General features: G+C 47.9%; 1 protein-coding gene and 1 non-coding gene across 2 annotated transcripts in view; both read left to right on the plus strand.

Annotated features, from left to right (window-relative positions):
- Positions 1–19,580, plus strand: part of LOC149356280 (lysyl oxidase homolog 2-like) — a 51,537-nt gene that overhangs the window by 4,570 nt on the left and 27,387 nt on the right. The window contains exons 2-3 of the mRNA XM_089584162.1: positions 14,806–15,083; positions 18,791–18,975. Coding sequence (XP_089440288.1) covers positions 14,806–15,083; positions 18,791–18,975 — 463 coding nt within the window. The remainder of the gene's footprint in view (positions 1–14,805; positions 15,084–18,790; positions 18,976–19,580) is intronic.
- Positions 3,691–3,763, plus strand: TRNAT-CGU (transfer RNA threonine (anticodon CGU)). The gene has a single exon. It is a non-coding gene; the product is annotated as a tRNA-Thr (tRNA).

A 19,580-nucleotide genomic window follows, 5' to 3' on the forward strand; every position in this document is an offset into this window, starting at 1 on the left:
ACTTGACCTGCTGGTGCTTTCCTAGCAAAAAAGTCGGTGGTACCAGTTCATGCTCTTGGTATGTTGGAATGGGCAGGATAAAACAGATAAACAAAAATCGCAAGATCCAAACAGTTCAGCACTATAACTAGTCCAAGCCGCAGGCCCGTGCATTCAGGCCAAGAAACTCGTTCGCCAAGTGCGGCTTCCAGCGACTCAGCTTCGCTTAGAAAGCTAGGCAGCAGGAGGCGGGCGGGGCACAGTAAGCCAAGTGACTGCTCCCTTGAGTTACGCGAGCTTGTGGGTGTGGCTGTATGCCCGCATAGGCCACGCGGTTTCGATTTCACGCGCCGCGAAGACCCAGAACATCTTGTCGCGTAGCGACAAACAGATTCGCATTTTCGAAATTCTAAAAACGGATATGGTTATTACTAACGGTAGGCTACAAATCACTAATTGCAAGCGGCCCCCTATCGACAATAGTTAAAAAGCTAACTATTCTCATTGAATTAAAAACTTTACTAGTTAACATGATTCGCCTGTTTTTGACGTCCGGCAGGCCTGCAATTAATCATCATCAGCCTGACTACGCCCACTGCAGGGCAAAGGCCTCTCCCATGTCTCTCCAATTAACCCTGTCCTTTGTCAGTTGCCGCCACTCTATCCCCATGAACTTCTTAATCTCATCCGCCCAGCTAACTTTCTGCCGCCCCCCCGCTACGTTTGCCTTCTCTTGGAATCCACTCCGTTACCATTAAAGGGGCTGCGAAACACTGCTTGGGGGGATACCGGCTATACTTCAGGTGGGTTCTTTATGTCACACAGATGCTGACTTAAAACGAATTACAGGAATCGATGCACAGGAACGGGAGTTATTCAGTGAAGAAATTTGAAAATACAAGCAAACAAAACGCTGCCCTCAACTCAATTTTGGCGGGGCTTCCCACTCCTATTTCGCTCTCCCAATGACGGCACCTGGAGCAACCAATCAAAACACCCAGCCAGAGCACGTCGCGGAAGTTTGTACCCCATGGTTGCCTGCTCTCTGTAACTCGTTCTTGCTGAGACTGGCAGCGTCGTTTCCATGCCAGAGCGCCCCTGGTGGTGTATTTTTATTTTACTTGCTTTGCAGGGCTCTTATCTAAGACAAACAAGTTGTTTTTGTTGGTCTAATATAAAACGCAGACAGGTGACAAAATGTGTCTCTATGTATTCACACAATTTGCAGTATATTTACTGTTTGTCCGATCAAGCTCGCGCCAGGTGATGTCATATCCGCTGCTAAAAACCCGCCACTGTGTGGCGACACCATCAGAGCCATGAAGTTGTTTTTGGGAGGATATTAAAATATTAAAAAACGGAATATACGCGGTATTACCGACGCTAATAGCACCATTATAACTCACTGTATGCAATCAACAGGCAAAACAGTTAACTGAGATTGTGTTTCTGGGCCCCTTTAAGGACCAGCGGTTACATTGCCTTCGCATTACATGCCTTGCCCATGCCCATTTCTTCCTCTTTTTTTTATTTATTTGGAGATACTGTCAATCCTTTTAGGGATTTTTACAGGAGTGGATTAAGTGCCCGTATACATTTGCTCATAGAACCATACACACGTTTGTTCACAAGAGTATGCGAAGACACTGCAACAAAAAAGAGGCAAGCACATAAAAGAAAACACTTAGGATACCGTCATTCATGCACTGACGTTATCACAGATTTACATTTATACATAAAAAGCAAAACGAAGACACATAAGTGATGACATCACATCCGCGTTGTTGACAGTACAGAAATGCTAGCAAGTTCAACAAATTTGTCAATTGAAGACTGCGAGACCACACTCTGATCTAAAGAATTCCACTCACGCACAGCTCGCGGGAAAAACGAAAAACTGAAGGTATTATTGGCACAAAAATATTCTTGGAGTGTGAATTGATGCTTATGACGGGTTTCTCTGCAAGTATTGAAAGAAATGTAGGTATCAGGATTTACTCTAATCATGTTATGCAAGATAAGGTACAAAAATTTCAGACGTTGTAGCAGCGCACGGCTGGTTAGTGTATGAAGCCCAATCTCGGTCAGCATCTGCGTGGGTGAGTCGGTGCGCTGGTATCTGTTGCAGATTACAACTTGGATGTCACTAACCCTCGTTTGTTCCCTCACCCACTCCGCCCGCTTCCGATGTCTTAACGTCACATCTATCATTTTTCTTTCTATAGCTCCCTGCGTTGTCCTTAAGTTAAGCTGAACGCTCTTTGTTAGCCTCCACGTTTCTGCCCCATAGGTGAGTACCGGTAAGATACAGCTGTTGTAGACTTTTCTCTTGAGGGATATTGGCAAACTGCCATTCATGATCTGAGAGAACCTGCCATATGCGCTCCACCCCATTCTTATTCTTCCAGTTATTTCTCTCTCATGATCCGGATCAGCGGTTACTACCCGCCCTAAGTAGACATATTCTCTTACTACTTCTAGCACCTCCCTACCAATTGCGAACTGCTGTTCCCTTGTTAGGCTGTTGAACATTACATTACTTTTCTGCATGTTAATTTTTAGCCCCACAGTTCTGCTCTGCCTGTCTCATTGATCATGCTTTGCAGTTCATGTCCTGAGTGGCTTAGCAAGGCAATGTCATCAGCGAATTATGATGCCACAATTACTATGCCGCAATAGCTTCCCTTTCCCTCAAAAATCCTATTTTTAAAAATTACTGATCACCTTCCCTGAAACACCTGATATAATTGATTTTCCGCACGGTGGAAAAACAACTGTCTTCTAACGTTTCGACCAGGGTCTGGCCTTCGTCAGAGTGATCAGAGTGATACATGTATATAATTTTGCACCAGGTGTTTCAGGGAAGGCTAGGTAATTCTCAAAAATAGGTTTGTTGAAGTAAAAATGTGGCTTTTTCTGCACAGAATTACCTGTGTTGGCGGACATCAGAAAACAGGCAAATCCTTCTAAGTAGTAAGATGGTTAACTAATTTTAATGATTAACTTTTTATCTATTATAGTTAGGCGCCTAGTTTTAATTAGAGATTTGTGGCCTGTCATTTTCAATAGCCATGTCAGTTTTTAGAATATATATATATATATATATATATATATATATATATATATATATATATATATATATATGTATATATATGAAAAAGATCGGTCCTCCGATCGAAACGTCGAGTCGAATAAATATGTGTCTTTTAACGAAGCGCATACTTCGCTATATGTACTCGTACAGCGTTGTAAGCAGTCAAGCACTTCATGCTCTCGCGACCTATATATATAGCCGAACCCACGACCTTTTTCTTCTGCTTTTCTAATCAATTAGCTTTCAGCGATAACATATTCAGTAATATTCTAAATTGATCAACACCACAAAATAAATTAATTAAAATTCCCCGTGTCCCTTGGTTTCTGTGGCTGTTGGCTTCTCTCATACTTCAACGAGCCCCTCATTCCCCTTCCCTTGTTTGCTTAATTGCTTAGCGAGGGCCTCGGATTTGGCAGCCTTGACGCCATAGGAAGCATAAGAGGGTTCTCACACAGCTTCTACCCTCGTCGTTCGATGACGTTCCACGTCACACCAGCAGTAACTCAGGACGTACTACGTCCGCCGCTTATGAACGTAGGTGGCGTTGATTAACACTCTCAAGGTTAGGTCACTTGTAAACATAAATACCCCCGAAAGCAGAAGAGTTCACAGCCGCCGCCGTAGCTCAGTTGGTAGAGCACCGGACGCGTAATTCGGAGGTCGTGGGTTCGGTCCCCACGGGCGGCATGTGGTTGTTTTTACGCGAAGCATATTGCTAGAGCTACCACTCACGCCGTCGCCGTGGGACCCCCACGTGACACCGTGACGTCACACCACGTGACATCGGATGAGAGAGCCGGCGTCCACCTCGCGCCGTCGCCGTGGGACCCCTAGCCGTCACGCCACGTGACACCGTGACGTCACACCACGTGACATCGGATGAGAGAGCCGGCCTCCACCTCGCGCCGTCGCCGTGGGACCCCTAGCCGTCACACCCGCGCATTCCCGCGCATTTCGAACGCGCGTTCACACTCGGTGTGGGTGAAACGCTCGCTCCACCGGGCAGGCAGACGCGGCTTCCGTGGCAATCCAGCCGCTCACCCAACGCGCGTCTCGGGGTTAGTCGGCGTTCCGCTGTAGCCATGCCGTTGTCTTCCCCCACGACGAAGGCTTCTAGTGGTTGTATTAAAATGACCAAGTATTCAACCAAGGAAAGCCATGTATTACCAAGCCTAGCCACTAATATGCTTCGCATTCCCCAGGCTTAGCCAAGCTGAGCCTCAGCAATTTTTTGTTTCTTCTGCTTTTCGAATCAATTAGCTTTAAGCGATAACATATTCAGTAATATTCTAAATTGATCAACACAACTAAATAAATAAATTAAAATCCCCTTTGTCCCTTGGTTTCTGTGGCTGTTGGCTTCTCATATATACTAGCAGACGACAAAGTGGAAAATGGCGCGGCGCGTAGCGCTCGCGCTAGTCCCTCCGCCATTAAAAATCATTCCATCGCCATCGGTTATGTACTCCTGTCTTCATCGGGCTTGCCGTCATGTAACATTTGGTGTGAGGTGCGGCGTGATCACCGCCATGCTGGTCCTGGAGCTTCGTCTGCCGTGGTCGTCGGCCTTGTGTTCCTGGTCCGCGCCACCCTGCTGTGTCCCAGCCCGCCTGACCAGAACCGACCTCGCCTTTCTCCCCTGCCCCGACCACAAGACATGACGATCCTATAGACCAGCCCCTAAGCGACCCGACCGATCCGAGACCCGTGAGCACACCGCCCCCTGCCCATGCCGTTTGGTGCGCCCACGGACCTCGGCCGTCGGCTCAGGGTGACCCATGTGCCGGGAGCTTTGTGGACCAGCACTCATCTGATCATCTGCTCATCTCCTTCATCTTGACGGCAATCTCTACATCTTCTACTTTTCTTTGTTCATCCCTCCTGTCACGGCCATCGTCGCGTCTTTCGTTTCATCGTCACTGTTCTTCAAGATCGGGACGATCGCTCGGCAGCCCCGGGTAGTGTAACGGACTAGAAGACAGCAAAGTGGGTAGTGGCGCGGCACGGAGCGCTCGCGCTAGGCCGACCGCCATTAAAAATCATTCCATCGTCATCAGTCATGTACTCCTGTCTTCATCGGGCTTGCCGTCACATAACATTAGGGACACATTGCATTCCGCATGTTCGCCTGGCGCTGACGTGAAGCAGGCGCCGCCTCAAAGAAGAGGAAGTGAAAGCGACAGCAATCTGGAGCTGTAGTCAAGACGTTCGTCGTAGCCCGCCGCTGTTTCTTGTGATCTGTGATCTCCCTCATTCACGCGTGACATCTTGGTGGAGGTGCTGGGTGGTGCAACCCATGCCCAGGACCCCTCCAAGAAGCCGGGACTCCAGCCCGCCTCAATCCTTTAAAGTCGAAGTTACGCCTACCCACCAAGGTAGCCAGCTGCTGCAAGGACTGCAACCAGAGTTCGGGCCTCTGGAATGTCGTCCGACCGTGAGGACACTGACCTCCCATTCAGCGCGACCATCAGTGTCCACGCAAACTCCCATCACCAAGCCGGAAGCCATCCCTTCGCCGTCCGTCGTGCTGCAGCAGCCTCGCGAGCCGTCGACATTTCAGTGTTCTCCAGGCGAGGACCAGGAGGACTGGCTCGAGAAGTTCGAGCGCGTAGCCCAATACAACAGGTGGGCTGACGATTCGTAGCTGCAGCACGTGTTTTTTTTCGCTGGAGGGTGCAGCTCGTACTTGGTTTGACAACCGAGAGGCCACACTAACAACGTGGGGTTCTTTCAAGACTCAGTTTTTGCAAGCTTTTACTACCGTCCTCCCGAAAGAAAGTTCCGAACTGCTCCTCCAGGCGCGCGTCCGATTACCAATCGAGACTGTCCTCGTTTACTCCGAGGACATGGAGAAGCTCTTCCACCAGGCTGATCCGAACAAGTCCGAAGAGAAGAAGCTGCGTTATCTTATGAGGGGCATCAAGGAGCAGATCTTCGCTGGGTTAGTTCGAAGCCCGCCCAGAACAGTCGCCGAATTTGTTTCCGAAGCCACTACGATGGAGAAGATGCTCGACATGCGGTCCAGACAGTACGAGCGTTCGCCGTCACTGATGGCTACCAGCGGTATCGATGCGTCAAGCCACGACATACTTCGGGAGACCATCCCGACCGTCGTACGCGAAGAGCTTCAAAAGCCCTTTCCCGCACCGCAGTCGCCGCAGGGTTCTTCAATTTCGGACATTATTCGTGAAGAGGTCGAACACGCTCTCACGCCTCCAGGCCCTCTTCAACCGAACACAACACCCCAGATGATTGCATACGCCGCAGCCGTTCGCCGTCCACCACCGCCTCCAAGTCGCCCAGATACACCTGTCTACATTCGCTGCCAACCACTCCTTCCTCACCTTCTCAGGCGTCCCCTCGGAAGAGCGACGGCTGGCGTACTGCCGGTCATCGCCCTCTGTGCTATCACTGCGGCGGGCCCGGTCATGTCTACCGCAACTGTCGTTACCGACGTATGGAACTGCAGGGATACATTGCCGATGCGCCCCGATCACACCGTGGTCAATAGCTTCATGAAAGAATACGCAGCAATACGCATGAAATAATAAGCAATTACCTGGCCGAGGCACCCGAAGCACCTCACTACTATGAACGGTCGTCGTCCCCACGTCGTTTCTCGTCTCCGCGACATTCTTCCGCAGACATTTTGCGCGGAAGGTCTCCTAGTCCCCTTCGGGAAAACTAGAAGCGGCAACCATTTGGGGGAAGGTTGCTCACCGGCGACACGTCCAAGATCCTCCATGGCTGCACAGACATGACCGACCGCTTCTACGACGCACCGACAATCATCAGCCTGACAACACGCTTCGACGCGTCACGCCTCCCCGCAACCGCCTGACGCCGCACCGCAGCAGTGAGCAGCCATACGGCTACAAAGAAAAGCTACGCGGTGGCCTCAGAACTCTCGCAGCTGGTGAAAGAATTCTTCCTAGTCCGAAGCTTGAGCACGAAACCAGCGCCTGTCCGGGCCACTCGCCCTACCAGTGAACCTAACCAGGAAGATTTTTGGACTTTATTCCCTTCTGGGCAACTGCGGAGGTTAAGAAGAAAATGATCGGGGAGTGTTTACCGTCATTGCAAGCATGATTTTTCGCACTGTCTGATGGACATGACGGCTGCTGCAGAGAATAGAGGATGTTTCACTTTAGTCAGTAGCTATCGATTAGAACAGCATGAAGACATGTCTGTAGTGAGTGAATCATATCCGTATTTAAAGGGATGCTGAAAGGTTTCCCAGAAAAATTGAGTGGAGAGATGCACTTTACAGTTTTCCACCCTCGGAATTCGAATTTCTCGTCGAAATTAGGCAAAGGAAAGCGCAAACCTACTTTATTTTGGCGAGAAGTGCAGCGGCAGCCTCGGGCGAGCTCGCGCGCCTCGTTGCCACCTGTGATTGGTTGGGCGCCTCGTGACGTCAACAATGGTGCTGGCTCGGTCGGCTCGGCCGCCGCCGCTGCACATGAACCGCGGCGCTCAGGGGTAAGAGGTTGTTATTTTGTTTATACGACGATGGAACACATCGAAGATTACCCGGAGTATCGTGGCGTCATCCCCTACATGTTAGAACCGATTGCAAAGAGCAAACCTCTCCAAGGAAGAAACGATGGTGGCGCAAGATGTGATTCTGACTCGAACGAAAGCGAAGTGTCAGCATCTCCACGTGTTGGAAATTACTTTGGTAAGTATACGTTTCTTACCAAACTACATTCAGAGATACAATGGATGAATTTTGAGGCGAGCAAATGCAGTATAGCACTGCCCGACGTAATTTTCCTAATACAATGTAAGCGGGATGCGATCGTCGGTATTTTTGTCTTGCCGCTTGTTAGTGCTGCCGCAAATCTGCTTGTAATCCACAAAGATCATTGGCATGCGCAAGAAGTTATCCGGCTCTTTTTGCACGCAAATTATATGCTTGCACCACTTCATAGTAGCTGCATGCCGGCTCGATTCATAACATACAAGTTCGCAGCGCTTTGCGACAAAACTCGTCTAGGTGACAAACGCGCGCCTTCCGTTTTGCGTGCCAAGATGGGAGCTAGCAGTAAATTAAAATCCTTGTTTAGGCGAGTTGGTTCATGTTACAAGTCCTTGTAAGAGTACTTTCATCCGTTTGCGCCGCCTTTATCGTGCTTGTTCTCAGATCTAGCGGCCAGAAATTTTTTCACTAACTAAATGGACTCGTGCTGCAACCGAGCAGGACGAATCGCAAGGCTGGCTGTAGCACACTTGGCGCACAATTATATAATATTATTATTAATGTATGAAGCCATGCGGCCGTCGGCAATTCTTTACGACTACATGCGTTATTAGAAATGTATTCCTGGCAGTTGAGTGATGTCATTGTAAACATTCTTCTTCCAGAACAGGTGTTCCTCCGTCCGCTGCATTCCTGAGGGGAATGAAGAAGACTGCTGATGCTGCCAAGAAATTAATAAAATTATCAGAAAACAGACGGTATTTCACCGGGTTTCAGTCGAGCTAACTGTTGACAGGCGCAGTGAATGCATTGTCGACAGGCTCTGGTGATAGTTCTAATCACGAAAGTGGCCAGAGCATAGCACTGTTGCCTTTGACGGCTTGAAATCACTTCGCTTCACAGCAGCGATTCGCTTCGTGGAGAGCTTCTTTTTTTTGAGGGTAATAATGAAAGATCACATCGTCGCGGCCGCGGATGTTCGTGCAGCCGAGGGCTGCGCAGAACGCCGGCATGATCGGTCCACCGCTTCATTCGATGCTGCACACCTTTTTTTACCTCACCACAAACATAAAAACGCACAAATAAATAAACACACAGCAGCTCGAAGCAGCTTATGGTGGCACGCACGCAGAAACAAGCACGGCCGCGGAGGCTGTGAAGCGACGGATCACCGGTGTTTACGTCACCACTCCGCGGTTTCCGGTTTTGGCTCGCATCGTCAGGGTCATCAGCAGCGCTCGGCGGACCGCGGGGGGCGGAGCTACCGCGTAATTTTAAACGGCGATTACGTCGCTCTTAAGTTATGAATCTGTAAAAAAATTTCACCCGCATGATTTATAAAGTTCCCACATTCACACGTGAGCATTTCAATGAATTCGAAAAACTCTTCAGCTTCCCTTTAAGGAGGGTGGCTTGGGAGTCAGTGTACACGACGCACTGTTGGCTAGGAGGGAAGAGCGAATTCCTAGAAAACATATAAAATCGAGAGGTAGCACTGTCTAGTGGGTCTGGTAGGGACCGCTGGTAGAAGGGAGAGGGTCGAGGGAAGAAAAAATTACGAGGAACTTTAGCGGCTAAAGTTGTGAAAGGCGAAAGCCTGAGAGCTGCATTCTGCTGCGCGATTGTTCACTGCACATTTTGTTGGTGTATTAATTAACTGCCAATTAATGACGCCTGAGCTTCGCCTTTAGGAGTGGAACGCGGCAGCGTGTTGCAGCGCTGCCAGGGACTCCAAGGAACGCCACCACCCGTTCGGCGCGATGCGTAGCCCTTTGAACGCAACGCTTTTAGAGGAAAGGAAATGGGGCTGTAATTCTCTGTCATCTCGGTGGACTCCTGAGCCACACCGTACAGGAAGGGAGGAAGTGTGAGTTAAAGAAGAAAGAGGGGATGTAATGAAGAAAATGAAAATTGTATTTGAGGAAAGGAAGTTACGCATTAACTGTCTCACATATCTCAGGAGACACTAGTCGAAAATTGTATTTGAGGAAAGGATGTTGCGCAGTAACTGTCTCACATATTTCGGTGGACACCCGTCAAAATTCGCGCGCGGTGACGTCACGACAATTTGGACCAATCTGAAACACGGACAAATACGCCTTGCTCGTCGGTAAATTGGTTTTTGAGGAAAGGAAATGTATGTCTCTCACATCTCGGTGGACACCTGAACCTCGCTGTAACGGGAAGGGAGGAAGATGGGAGTGGACGAAGACATCGTATTCACTAGACGCACCTTTGTTCATTCCAAACCATCGAACTGGCATGGCGGAGTGGAAGCGTGCTCGACTCGCACTCCGGAGACCGGGGTTCGATTCCCAAGCTCGGCCAATTTCTTACTCGGTTTTATTTATTTATCTGGTCTGACTAGAAAGGTTGATTAGACTAATTGGTTAAGTAAGCAATTAACTAAACTCCGTGAAACTTACTTGGAGCATCACTATACGATCCCTTGAATTGGTTGCGTGGTTAGTAGCCAAAGTACAATTGGCTCCGTTTGAAATTCTCGCACTGTGACGTCACGACCGTCTCGACCAATTGAAAAGCGTGACATTTTCTGTCGACAGCTCCTGCTTACAACGATGAGGCATTAAAGGCTTCCGCCTTAAAAGGGGTCTATGAGCTGGGCTGCAGCACCGAGACATCCACGTGTAGAGACGTCGGTGTATGCAACAGTGCGACTGTGTAGAGGCGGGGTGTGACGGCAGCTTGGGCCTGCCTGCGTCCCGAAAGGAGGATCGAGAGCATATTGCGGTAGATATGGGTGCGATACGGAGGTTGGAAACATGTGGGAGGCCAAGGACCTGAAGGGCAATGAGCATGGCATCGATGAGAGCCTGGGAAAGGATCCGTCTGCCTTGCTGTGTGGAGGATACGCGAGCAAGTTGACTATCGCAGTAAAGATTAGGGAGGGAACGTATAGGTAGAAATAAGCCGGTATCGTAAAGACGATGAGTAGAAGTTTTTACTGAGCGTGGGAGGGCCGTTTTATAGAGTGTGCACTGCAGATCTCATTTTTTTAGTTGGGTTTGTGTAAGACGGAAATAAGGAACGTAGTAAAAGGATTTGTTGAGTTCGAGGGCTTGGATAAGACGACAGGTCTGAGCCTCATGGAGGCCGCAGTGTCGTTTGACTACACGACGGACAAGGTTGGTGACCATGTGGCAGGTAGAAAAAGTTTGGTTGAGAGCCAGTAGGCTTTTGTGTAAAGGGATTGCCGTGCATAAAACACGACAACATGAGACAGCGGGGACAGGATGTGAATTGAAAGTAAGAGAGATAAAGCTATTGTGCGTGCCATGGTATTTAGAGTGGCCGAGAAGGAGGAGTTCAGATTTCTTTGGTGCGGGACTCACGTCGGCCTTGGAAAGAAAGGTGGAAACAATGTCGATGCCCTGCTAAAGAGTGGTCTCGATTTCTCCCGGCCAGCCTGAGGTACACCAGAGAGGGATGTTGTCCGCATAGAATGTATGGTGCACGTTGAGTACACTCGCGAGTTGCTGTGCTAGGCTGCACACGCCTCGATTGAATAAGGTCGAAGAGAGGACAACTTCTTGCAGAGTGCCCCGGCTCAGAGTGAAAGGTGTAGACTGTATAAGAGATAGGAGAGAGCCTAGATAATTGCACAACATCAATGAAACACCCGTTATAGGAAGTTCCCTACTCCTGGCTTCGCGTGCTGCTTGGTATGCTGGTAATTTGAAGCTCCTTTTTTTCCACAGTACAACATATGAAGCTAAATCACACGATGCGGAACGGTTTGAGCCGATTCCGCCGCGCTGCCGCCTTTCATCATCACTAATAAACAACCTTTCACGAATACACGTAGTGTTCTGCCTGAACGCCATCAGGTGCAGTTTTATTGAAGTCATAGATGCAGATACAGTTCATACCCACAAATTCTGGACAAGCGTATTTTCAACGGGAAATTGTTTATGAACGAAATTTTTTCTTGTATCGTAAAATTCCACTACAACATTCAATATATCCGCAGATCTCTCCTCGGCAGGCTTGTAGTTTTTTGCTGCCAGAGATTTTGCTGTACTCGAAAACATTCCGCATTGCTTTTCTTTTGCACCCTTAACTACTCGAAGCGAGCGAAGGACAAACTTTAAAAGAATTTTTTTTTTTCACTTCCACAGATTGGGCCATCACCATCAATATTTCCGTAATACTATCTCACAGTATCTCACTGCTGCCTAACAAATAAAATTGGGCTCCAAAAATGCTGTATTTGGTACAAACAGACAGTCGCTAAACGAAGAGGTAGGCGACTGCGAAATGTTCCTTCGCAGGGAACACGGTGCTTGCTGTTCCGGCAGCACTGCGCCGCGGCAGCCGTATTTCTTCAAAGCCCGGCGACGCGAGGGAAAGGTACTCGATACTCTGAAAATTTACCCTCTGACTGCAATAATCCCGTGTTCTGACCGCCACCATTCCGCGATAAACAAGCTATCCTCGAATACAACTAAAGTCTGCAGTGAAGCTCTGCCCATATTCAGGACCGCCGAACAGAATTCCTCCTCGACAAAAAGACCGTTTTTAAAGTTTTTTTCTTTACCCGAGCAAGAAGCTACTCACGAGGCGAAATTATAAGGTCATAATTTTGATGCCTCTAGCTTGTTTGATACAGTCAAACGTTAAAGAAGTTGATTTCTTTTCGTGTGGTAATAGGTCAGCGGAGTAGCACAGGATGCTGCGGACCGTGAGCTGTGTTAGCAACTGTTATATCTTTAAGTTGTGTCTGTAGCAACTTTTCGCAACGTCAGCGGTCTATTCTTCGTCACCGTGCATTGGTGTATAATTCAGACTTGTTAAAACCATACTGCGACGTTGAAGAGTCAACAGTACCCTAGCTGTTCTGAATTTTATAAAGGCTGCTTTTGCATTGTTCTGTATTTTTGCAGTTTGGATGTACAGCCCCCGTCAAAGTATACAGCCCTAGGGGTTTGCTTGCGAGGTCAGCAGCGCGCCTCATTATGCATCATCAGTGACCCTAATCTCTCGAAAGGAGAATCGCTTCGCGTCCTCAACCCTCCCAAGCTTTGGACTGATATATAGGCTATATCCGCGCTAAACAGCTTAGAAGCAAACCCCTTGGGCTGTATACTTTGGACGGGGGGTGTAAATTATTGTGTGCCTTTTTTTCATGTGTCTTTTCCTTTCGTTCTGTCACTGTCCAAAAACCTATATGCACCTCCCATCCCCTTTATGCAGTGCCTCCGGGCATTTAGGTGACAAATTAAATGAACTGAAGTTCCTGTGCCACGTTGATGTGACGCGTGAAGTACATGACGAAAAGTTGTTTAGAAACCTGTGCATGTTGAAGCGTTATACGAAGAGGACGCTTGTATTAGAAACTCAAAATAAAGAGAAAGGCAACTTAGGCAACTTTCCAACACGATTCCGCGTTCACTGTAGCCTGTGGAGGAGCAATATTTAGCAGAGCTGTTCATGACAGCATGATCTAACGCCTGGACAAGTTCATTAACGATGTTCAAAAGTTATTGATAGGCTGCTTTAAAAACAGCGTGAAAATACCGTACATTCTTGAATCCTCGGTAATTTAATTCAAACCGAATCGCCGGTCAAATTTTTTCACCTTGAAGCAACCACTCCTCCCCCTTTAACCGTTTATTTGACATTGGTGCTTTCAGAATAGGAAACTCATATTCTAAAATAATTCGTCGCTGGATTGGTGAGGCACAGGCAGCCAATGGAGTCATTTCGATAATTCAGGCTTACAGCTGGTACACTTCAAATGTCGCCATGGCGCTGGAAATGAGACAGAAGGCCTTTGTTTCTTCTTTTCCCTCACTTTCTGCTCCACCGCCTCCACTCACAATATCGTTATCAACTTTAGCCAACTAAGGAGGTGCTGCAAAAAAAAAAAACATTTCTATCTAAAGGTGACTAGTCTTTTTTTTAATAATAAAAAGGACACTAAAGTGCTGCGGCACAATTGGAAAAGAAGAATTCAAGCGAATAAAAGCAATGCGCACTATACAGCATATAAAATATACGATAGGCGCATTCCTTGTTATGAAATACAAATCTTTACTACGGCGTGAAAAGCGACAGCGGGAGGAAACTATACTGGATGCCGTGGCTTGCAAGAACATCTTCTGAGCAGCATCATACCATAGGAAAACATAGACATGGAGTAAGGTCATTTTCGGGATAAGTAAACAACAGTACCACCACATGTTCGACCAATTTATTTTCGGGAAATATTTCAAGGCATAGAAGATTTCAATCATGAGCGTAATCGCTCATCATCGTTCACCTTGGTTCAGGGGGGCGGCTACAAAGGAAATCTGCGCATCTTTATCAAAGTGTTTCCATCTTTTCTTTCAGTAGCCTTATTTTGTAGTCGCATTCTTCTTTGACTGATACCTACTCTACTTTAAAGGACGTCGCACCACTTTTTAGGAACTCCGCCATATTCAAAGATTGAAATGTATATAGGCTATACGTAAAGCATGACAAAACTTTTTGCGCGAGCATTTCAAATGGTGCCACAATCGATGATCAAATTTCAGGTTTCTCCTCAAAGAACCGTTGGCGATGGAAGAGAGGGGGAGCGGGGGTCTCCTTTCTTTTCGTGACACAGACCGACGGACGTACGCCGGCTTTTCTCGAGAATGGGACCTCTAATTCTACCGCATTAATAATCTACCAGTATAGCCTAGCATGATGTTGACGGTGCCTTTTTATTAGCTTCGAACAGCTGAATGGTAAAGTGACTCCCCATGACGGTAGACTAGTTACAGGCTCAGCGCTTAGACCATGCGAATGGTTGGGCAGAATGAAGTTCAATAACCTGTATCGTCGACTTCTGCGTGCATTGCCTTTTTTTTATTCTTTGTTCCACCTGGCCCGATTTAAAATTAAACTGCACCGACTATCCCAAACTGGGTTTGTGCAGAAAGACGATGTCCCTCTTACCAAAACAGATGAGAAGTCTGTACCCGGAAGCGGCGGTAGCTTTCTCTGTGCGGCGGACACTGTACGTTTTCCCCGTGCGCAGGCGGAAGGCGGCGCTCCTCCTGCTGGCGGCCGTGCTGGTGGCCTGCCGCGCCCCAGGCGCTGGCGGCGAGGAAGAAGGCAGCCTGCGGCTCGTCATCGGCGCCCGGGTGACAACGCACGAGGGCCGCGGCAACGTGGAGCTCTTCCACTCCGACCGCTGGGGCGCAATGTGCGACGACGAGTGGGACACCCGCGAGGCACAGGTCATCTGCCGCATGCTGGGCCACGAAAACGCCTCGGCGCGCGCCACCGTCAGCGCACACTTTGGCAAGGCCCTCAGTGAGTGCGGGCTTCCAGGCATCGCTAAGCATGCAAATGCGTAACTCCGGTTGCAAACCCAGCCACCTTTAAGACATACTGACGAACAGACAGACAGACAGACAGACAGACAGACAGACAGACAGACAGACAGACGGACGGACGGACGGACGGACGGACGGACGGACGGACGGACGGACGGACGGACGGACGGACGGACGGACGGACGGACGGACGGACGGACGGACGGACGGACAGACAGACAGACAGACAGCACAGCGATTGCAAACTTCAAGCACAGTACAACGGCGTCATTCCAGATTCTCCGGATCACTTCATATTTGTTATATCCCCAGAGTGTCGTGTGCTTCATGACAGCTGCGTTTCTTTCCGCTTTCTTTACTACTTCTTCCCATTGGTCTCACATGTACTCTCTCCGATCATTTATCCATATACCAAGATTCTTGTAAGCGTTAACTGTAGGCTTTGAAAGCGTTAAATGTATATATATATATATATATATATATATATATATATATATATATATATATATATATATATATATATATATACGAGGTCTGTTAGAAAAGTAACCGACTTTATTTTTTTTTTTGCGAACACCTGATGGATATGAAACAAGCGCGCTTACAGCAGCCGACCTTGAACCCTCGTGCGCATGCACGAATTTTTTCCCGCCTGCCGATAGCGTCAGTCGCTGGTAAGCAGCGTTTGAGTGAGGGAGTGCGCAGTGCTCTCGTCGGTTTTTTGTTGCAAGGAAAATGGCGGAGCGAGAGGAGCAGCGCTACTACCTCAAGTTTTGCCAGAAACTTGGCGATAGCCAAGTGGAAATTATTCGAAATGTTCAGGGGGTTTTCGGTGATGATGCTATGAGCAGCACACAGATTAAGCAGTGGTGCAACTGGTTTAAAGACGGCCGCACATCCGTGGAGAGAGAGCCACGCTCCGGCCGGCCATCAACATGCCAAAATGACCAGGTAATTGCCGAAGTGAACGCTGTGGTGATGCGGGACTGTTGTGTGACTATCCGAGAAATTGCGGAAGAGGTGGACATCAGCAATTTTTCTGCACATTCCATTATCACCGAAGATTTGGCCATGGAGAGAGTTGCGGCGAAATTCGTGCCGAAGCTGCTGACGGTGGAGAAAAAGCAGCTTCGTGTTGAAGTCTCACAGGAGATGCTGGATTCCACAAACAGTTACCCTGACTTCACCGACGCCGTAATCACTAGTGACGAGTCTTGGGTGTACGGGTACGACCCGGAAACCAAATCCCAGTCGTCACAGAGGACGCATTCCACGTCACCAAGACCAAAGAAGGCCCGACAAGTGCGCATCAATGTCAAAGTGATGCTGACTGCTTTTTTGACTCCCTCTGTGTGGCACACCACGAGTACGCACCCCACAGGGTCAAAGAATGGCTAAACAGTACTACAGGGATGTCCTCCATCGCCTACGTGGTGCTGTGCGGCGCAAGAGACCGGAATTAAGGTCAACAAGAAATTGGCGCATCCCTCGCGGCATTGCTCCTGCACATTCCTCGCATTTGATTCAGACTTTTCTAGCGAAAAACCAGACTCCTGTAGTTCAACAGGCTCCTTACTCTCCTGATATGTCCCCCTACGACTTCTGGCTGTTCCCTAAAATCAAGAGGTCATTGAAAGGAGCGCGATTTCAGAAAAGAAAGGACATTATGGCTGCAACGACAGCAGAGCTAAATTCCATTCCGAAAAGGGTCTTTTCGGAATACTTCCAACAATGGCAGCAACGCTGGGAGATGCATATGGAGCCCCAAGGAGACTACTTTGAAGGTTATTAGGTTTCTAACGCTCCAGTTATGCCAGTTTTTTTATTCGGCCAAAGGTCGGATACTTTTCTAACAGACCTCGTATATATATATATATCAAAAATTATTTCTTGGCAGCTGATTAATTAATTAATTAATATAAGATAAACTCACCAAAAATTGAAAAACATAAGATTTAATTCATGATGTTTCGGCTGGAGGACCAGCCTTTTTTCGAGTGTCCTCGAAAAAGGCTGGTCCTCCAGCCGAAACGTCGTGAATTAAATCTTCTTATGTTTTTCAATTTCTGGTGACTTTATCTTATATATATATATATATATATATTGCCACGCGCCTAACGCGCCGCGCGGCCTCCGCGCTGAGTCGAAGACGACGACGAGGTGGCGGTGGGCTCTCGGGGCGCGCTGTTCTGTTCTGTGTCATGGAAGCTGGCTCCATAATTAAAAGAAGGCTCCCGGTCTTGGGTTCTTCCCGACGTCTACCTTCACGGCTCCTCTGGTCGTGACAATATATATATATGAGAGTGTTCATATATATAAGCAAACAAGGGGAGGGGGAATGAGGGGCTCGTTATAAATATGAGAGAAGCCAACAGCCACAGAAACCAAGGAGCACTGGGGATTTTTTTAATTAATTATTTTTTTGTGTGTGTGGTGTTGATCAAGTAAGCATATTACTGCATATGTTGTCGCTTAAAGCTAACTGATTAGAAAAGCAGAAGGAAAAACAACCACATGCCGCCGGTGGGATCTGAACCCACGACCTCCGAATTACGCGTCCGGTGCTCTACATCTGAGCTACGGCGACGGCTGTCAAACGTTCTGCTTTCGGGGGTATTTATGTTTACAAATAACCTAACCTTGAGAGTGTTCATAACCTAACCTAACCTAACCTTGAGTTTTTTCTTCTGCTTTTCTAATCAATTAGCTTTAAGCGACAACATATTCAGTAATATTCTTACTTGATCAACACCACACACAAAAAAATAATTAAAAAAAATCCCCAGTGCTCCTTGGTTTCTGTGGCTGTTGGCTTCTCTCATATATATATATATATATATATATATATATATATATATATATATATATATACAGCTCAGCGGTAGAGCACCAGACGCGTAATTCGGAGGTCGGGGTGTCGGATCCCACCGGCGGCGTGTGGTTGTTTTTTTTCTGCTTTTCGAATCAATTAGCTTTAAGCGATAACATATTCAGTAATATTCTAAATCGAACAATAGCACAAAATCAATAAATTAATTAAAAATCCCCTCTGTCCCTTGGTTTCTGTGGCTGTTGGCTTCTCTCATATTTATAACGAGCCCCTCAGTCCCCTTCTCTTGTTTGCTTAATTGCTTAGCAAGGGCCTCGGTTCTGGCAGCCTTGACGCCATAGGAAGCATAAGAGGGTTCTCACACAGCTTCCACCCTCGCCGTTCGATGATGTTCTACGTCACATCAGCGGTAACTCAGGACGTGCTACGTCCGCCGCTTAAGAACGTGGGTGGCGCTGATGAACACTCTCAAGGTTAGGTTATTTGTAAATATAAGTACCCCCGAAAGCAGAAGATTTGACAGCCGTCGCCGTAGCTCAGCGGTAGAGCACCGGACGCGTAATTCGGAGGTCGTGGGTTCGGATCCCACCGGCGGCATGTCGTTGTTTTTTCTTCTGCTTTTCGAATCAATTAGCTTTAAGCGATAACATATTCAGTAATATTTTAAATTGATTAACACCACAAAATAAATAAATTAATTAAAAAAAATTCCCTATATATATATAGGGGATATATATATAGGGGAATCCAAGCTCCAGGCGGTGGGGAAAACGGCAAATTTTCTGTGACGTTACATCTCTGAAATCGCAAGACTCTCTATCGGCTCTCACCACAACGCCCCTGTTCTAACGCAGGGCCGATCTTGATGGACAACCTGTACTGCACGGGCCAGGAGTTGCACATCGCGGAGTGCCCCTTCGACGGCTGGGGGGTTCACGACTGCGGCAGAGACGAGGCCGCAGGCGTGGAGTGCTACCTGCCACCACCGCCAACAACCGCCGACACGCCCTCTGCCGTCAGGGTCAAGAAGAAAATACGTGTAAGGACAGCGTGACTCTTGCTTTCACCGTGGTTGCTCCCTTTCTGGAAACCCCTTGAATTCTGTTTGTCACCCGTTCTTTCTTACTTCTTTTTCTCGCTCTGCGACTGCGGAGAACTTCTTGAATGTTCAACAATTGATGCAGTTTCATTATTCTTACGTAAGTGAAGCCTTTATGAAAAATATGCAGCCCGGCGGATTTGCTTATGGGCCATGCATCGTAGCTGGCTGTGCATCGTCAGCGTTCTCTTGTCTAGATGATGGTAAATCGCATCCTCACCTCGCCGGACCTCAGTACTTTCACCAGTGCTGCCTCCTGCGTGGCTCACTTGTAAATTTCTGAGAAATTCTTGAGATACGCCAGGGGGGAGTACATGTGTATGAGTGCCTCAAGTGGCGGTGCTCGGCGTGCTCTGTGCGTCTTACGGCCACTTGATGACGTCATCCTATTTTTCTTGCTACCGCTGGGATTTCCTGTACCATCTGCGAGTACACAGACACGCCGCTAGCTTTTTCTCACACTGGCACTAGTAATGCTTTCGCATTAAAATCCTTCTGAGTTTCCAAAGAAGCGTTAAACCGCAAAAGTCACGGCATCCCCGTCA

This window comes from Amblyomma mixtum, chromosome 3, assembly GCF_055824585.1.
Source record: "Amblyomma mixtum isolate Tamu chromosome 3, ASM5582458v1, whole genome shotgun sequence".
Taxonomy (NCBI): Eukaryota; Metazoa; Arthropoda; class Arachnida; order Ixodida; family Ixodidae; genus Amblyomma; species Amblyomma mixtum.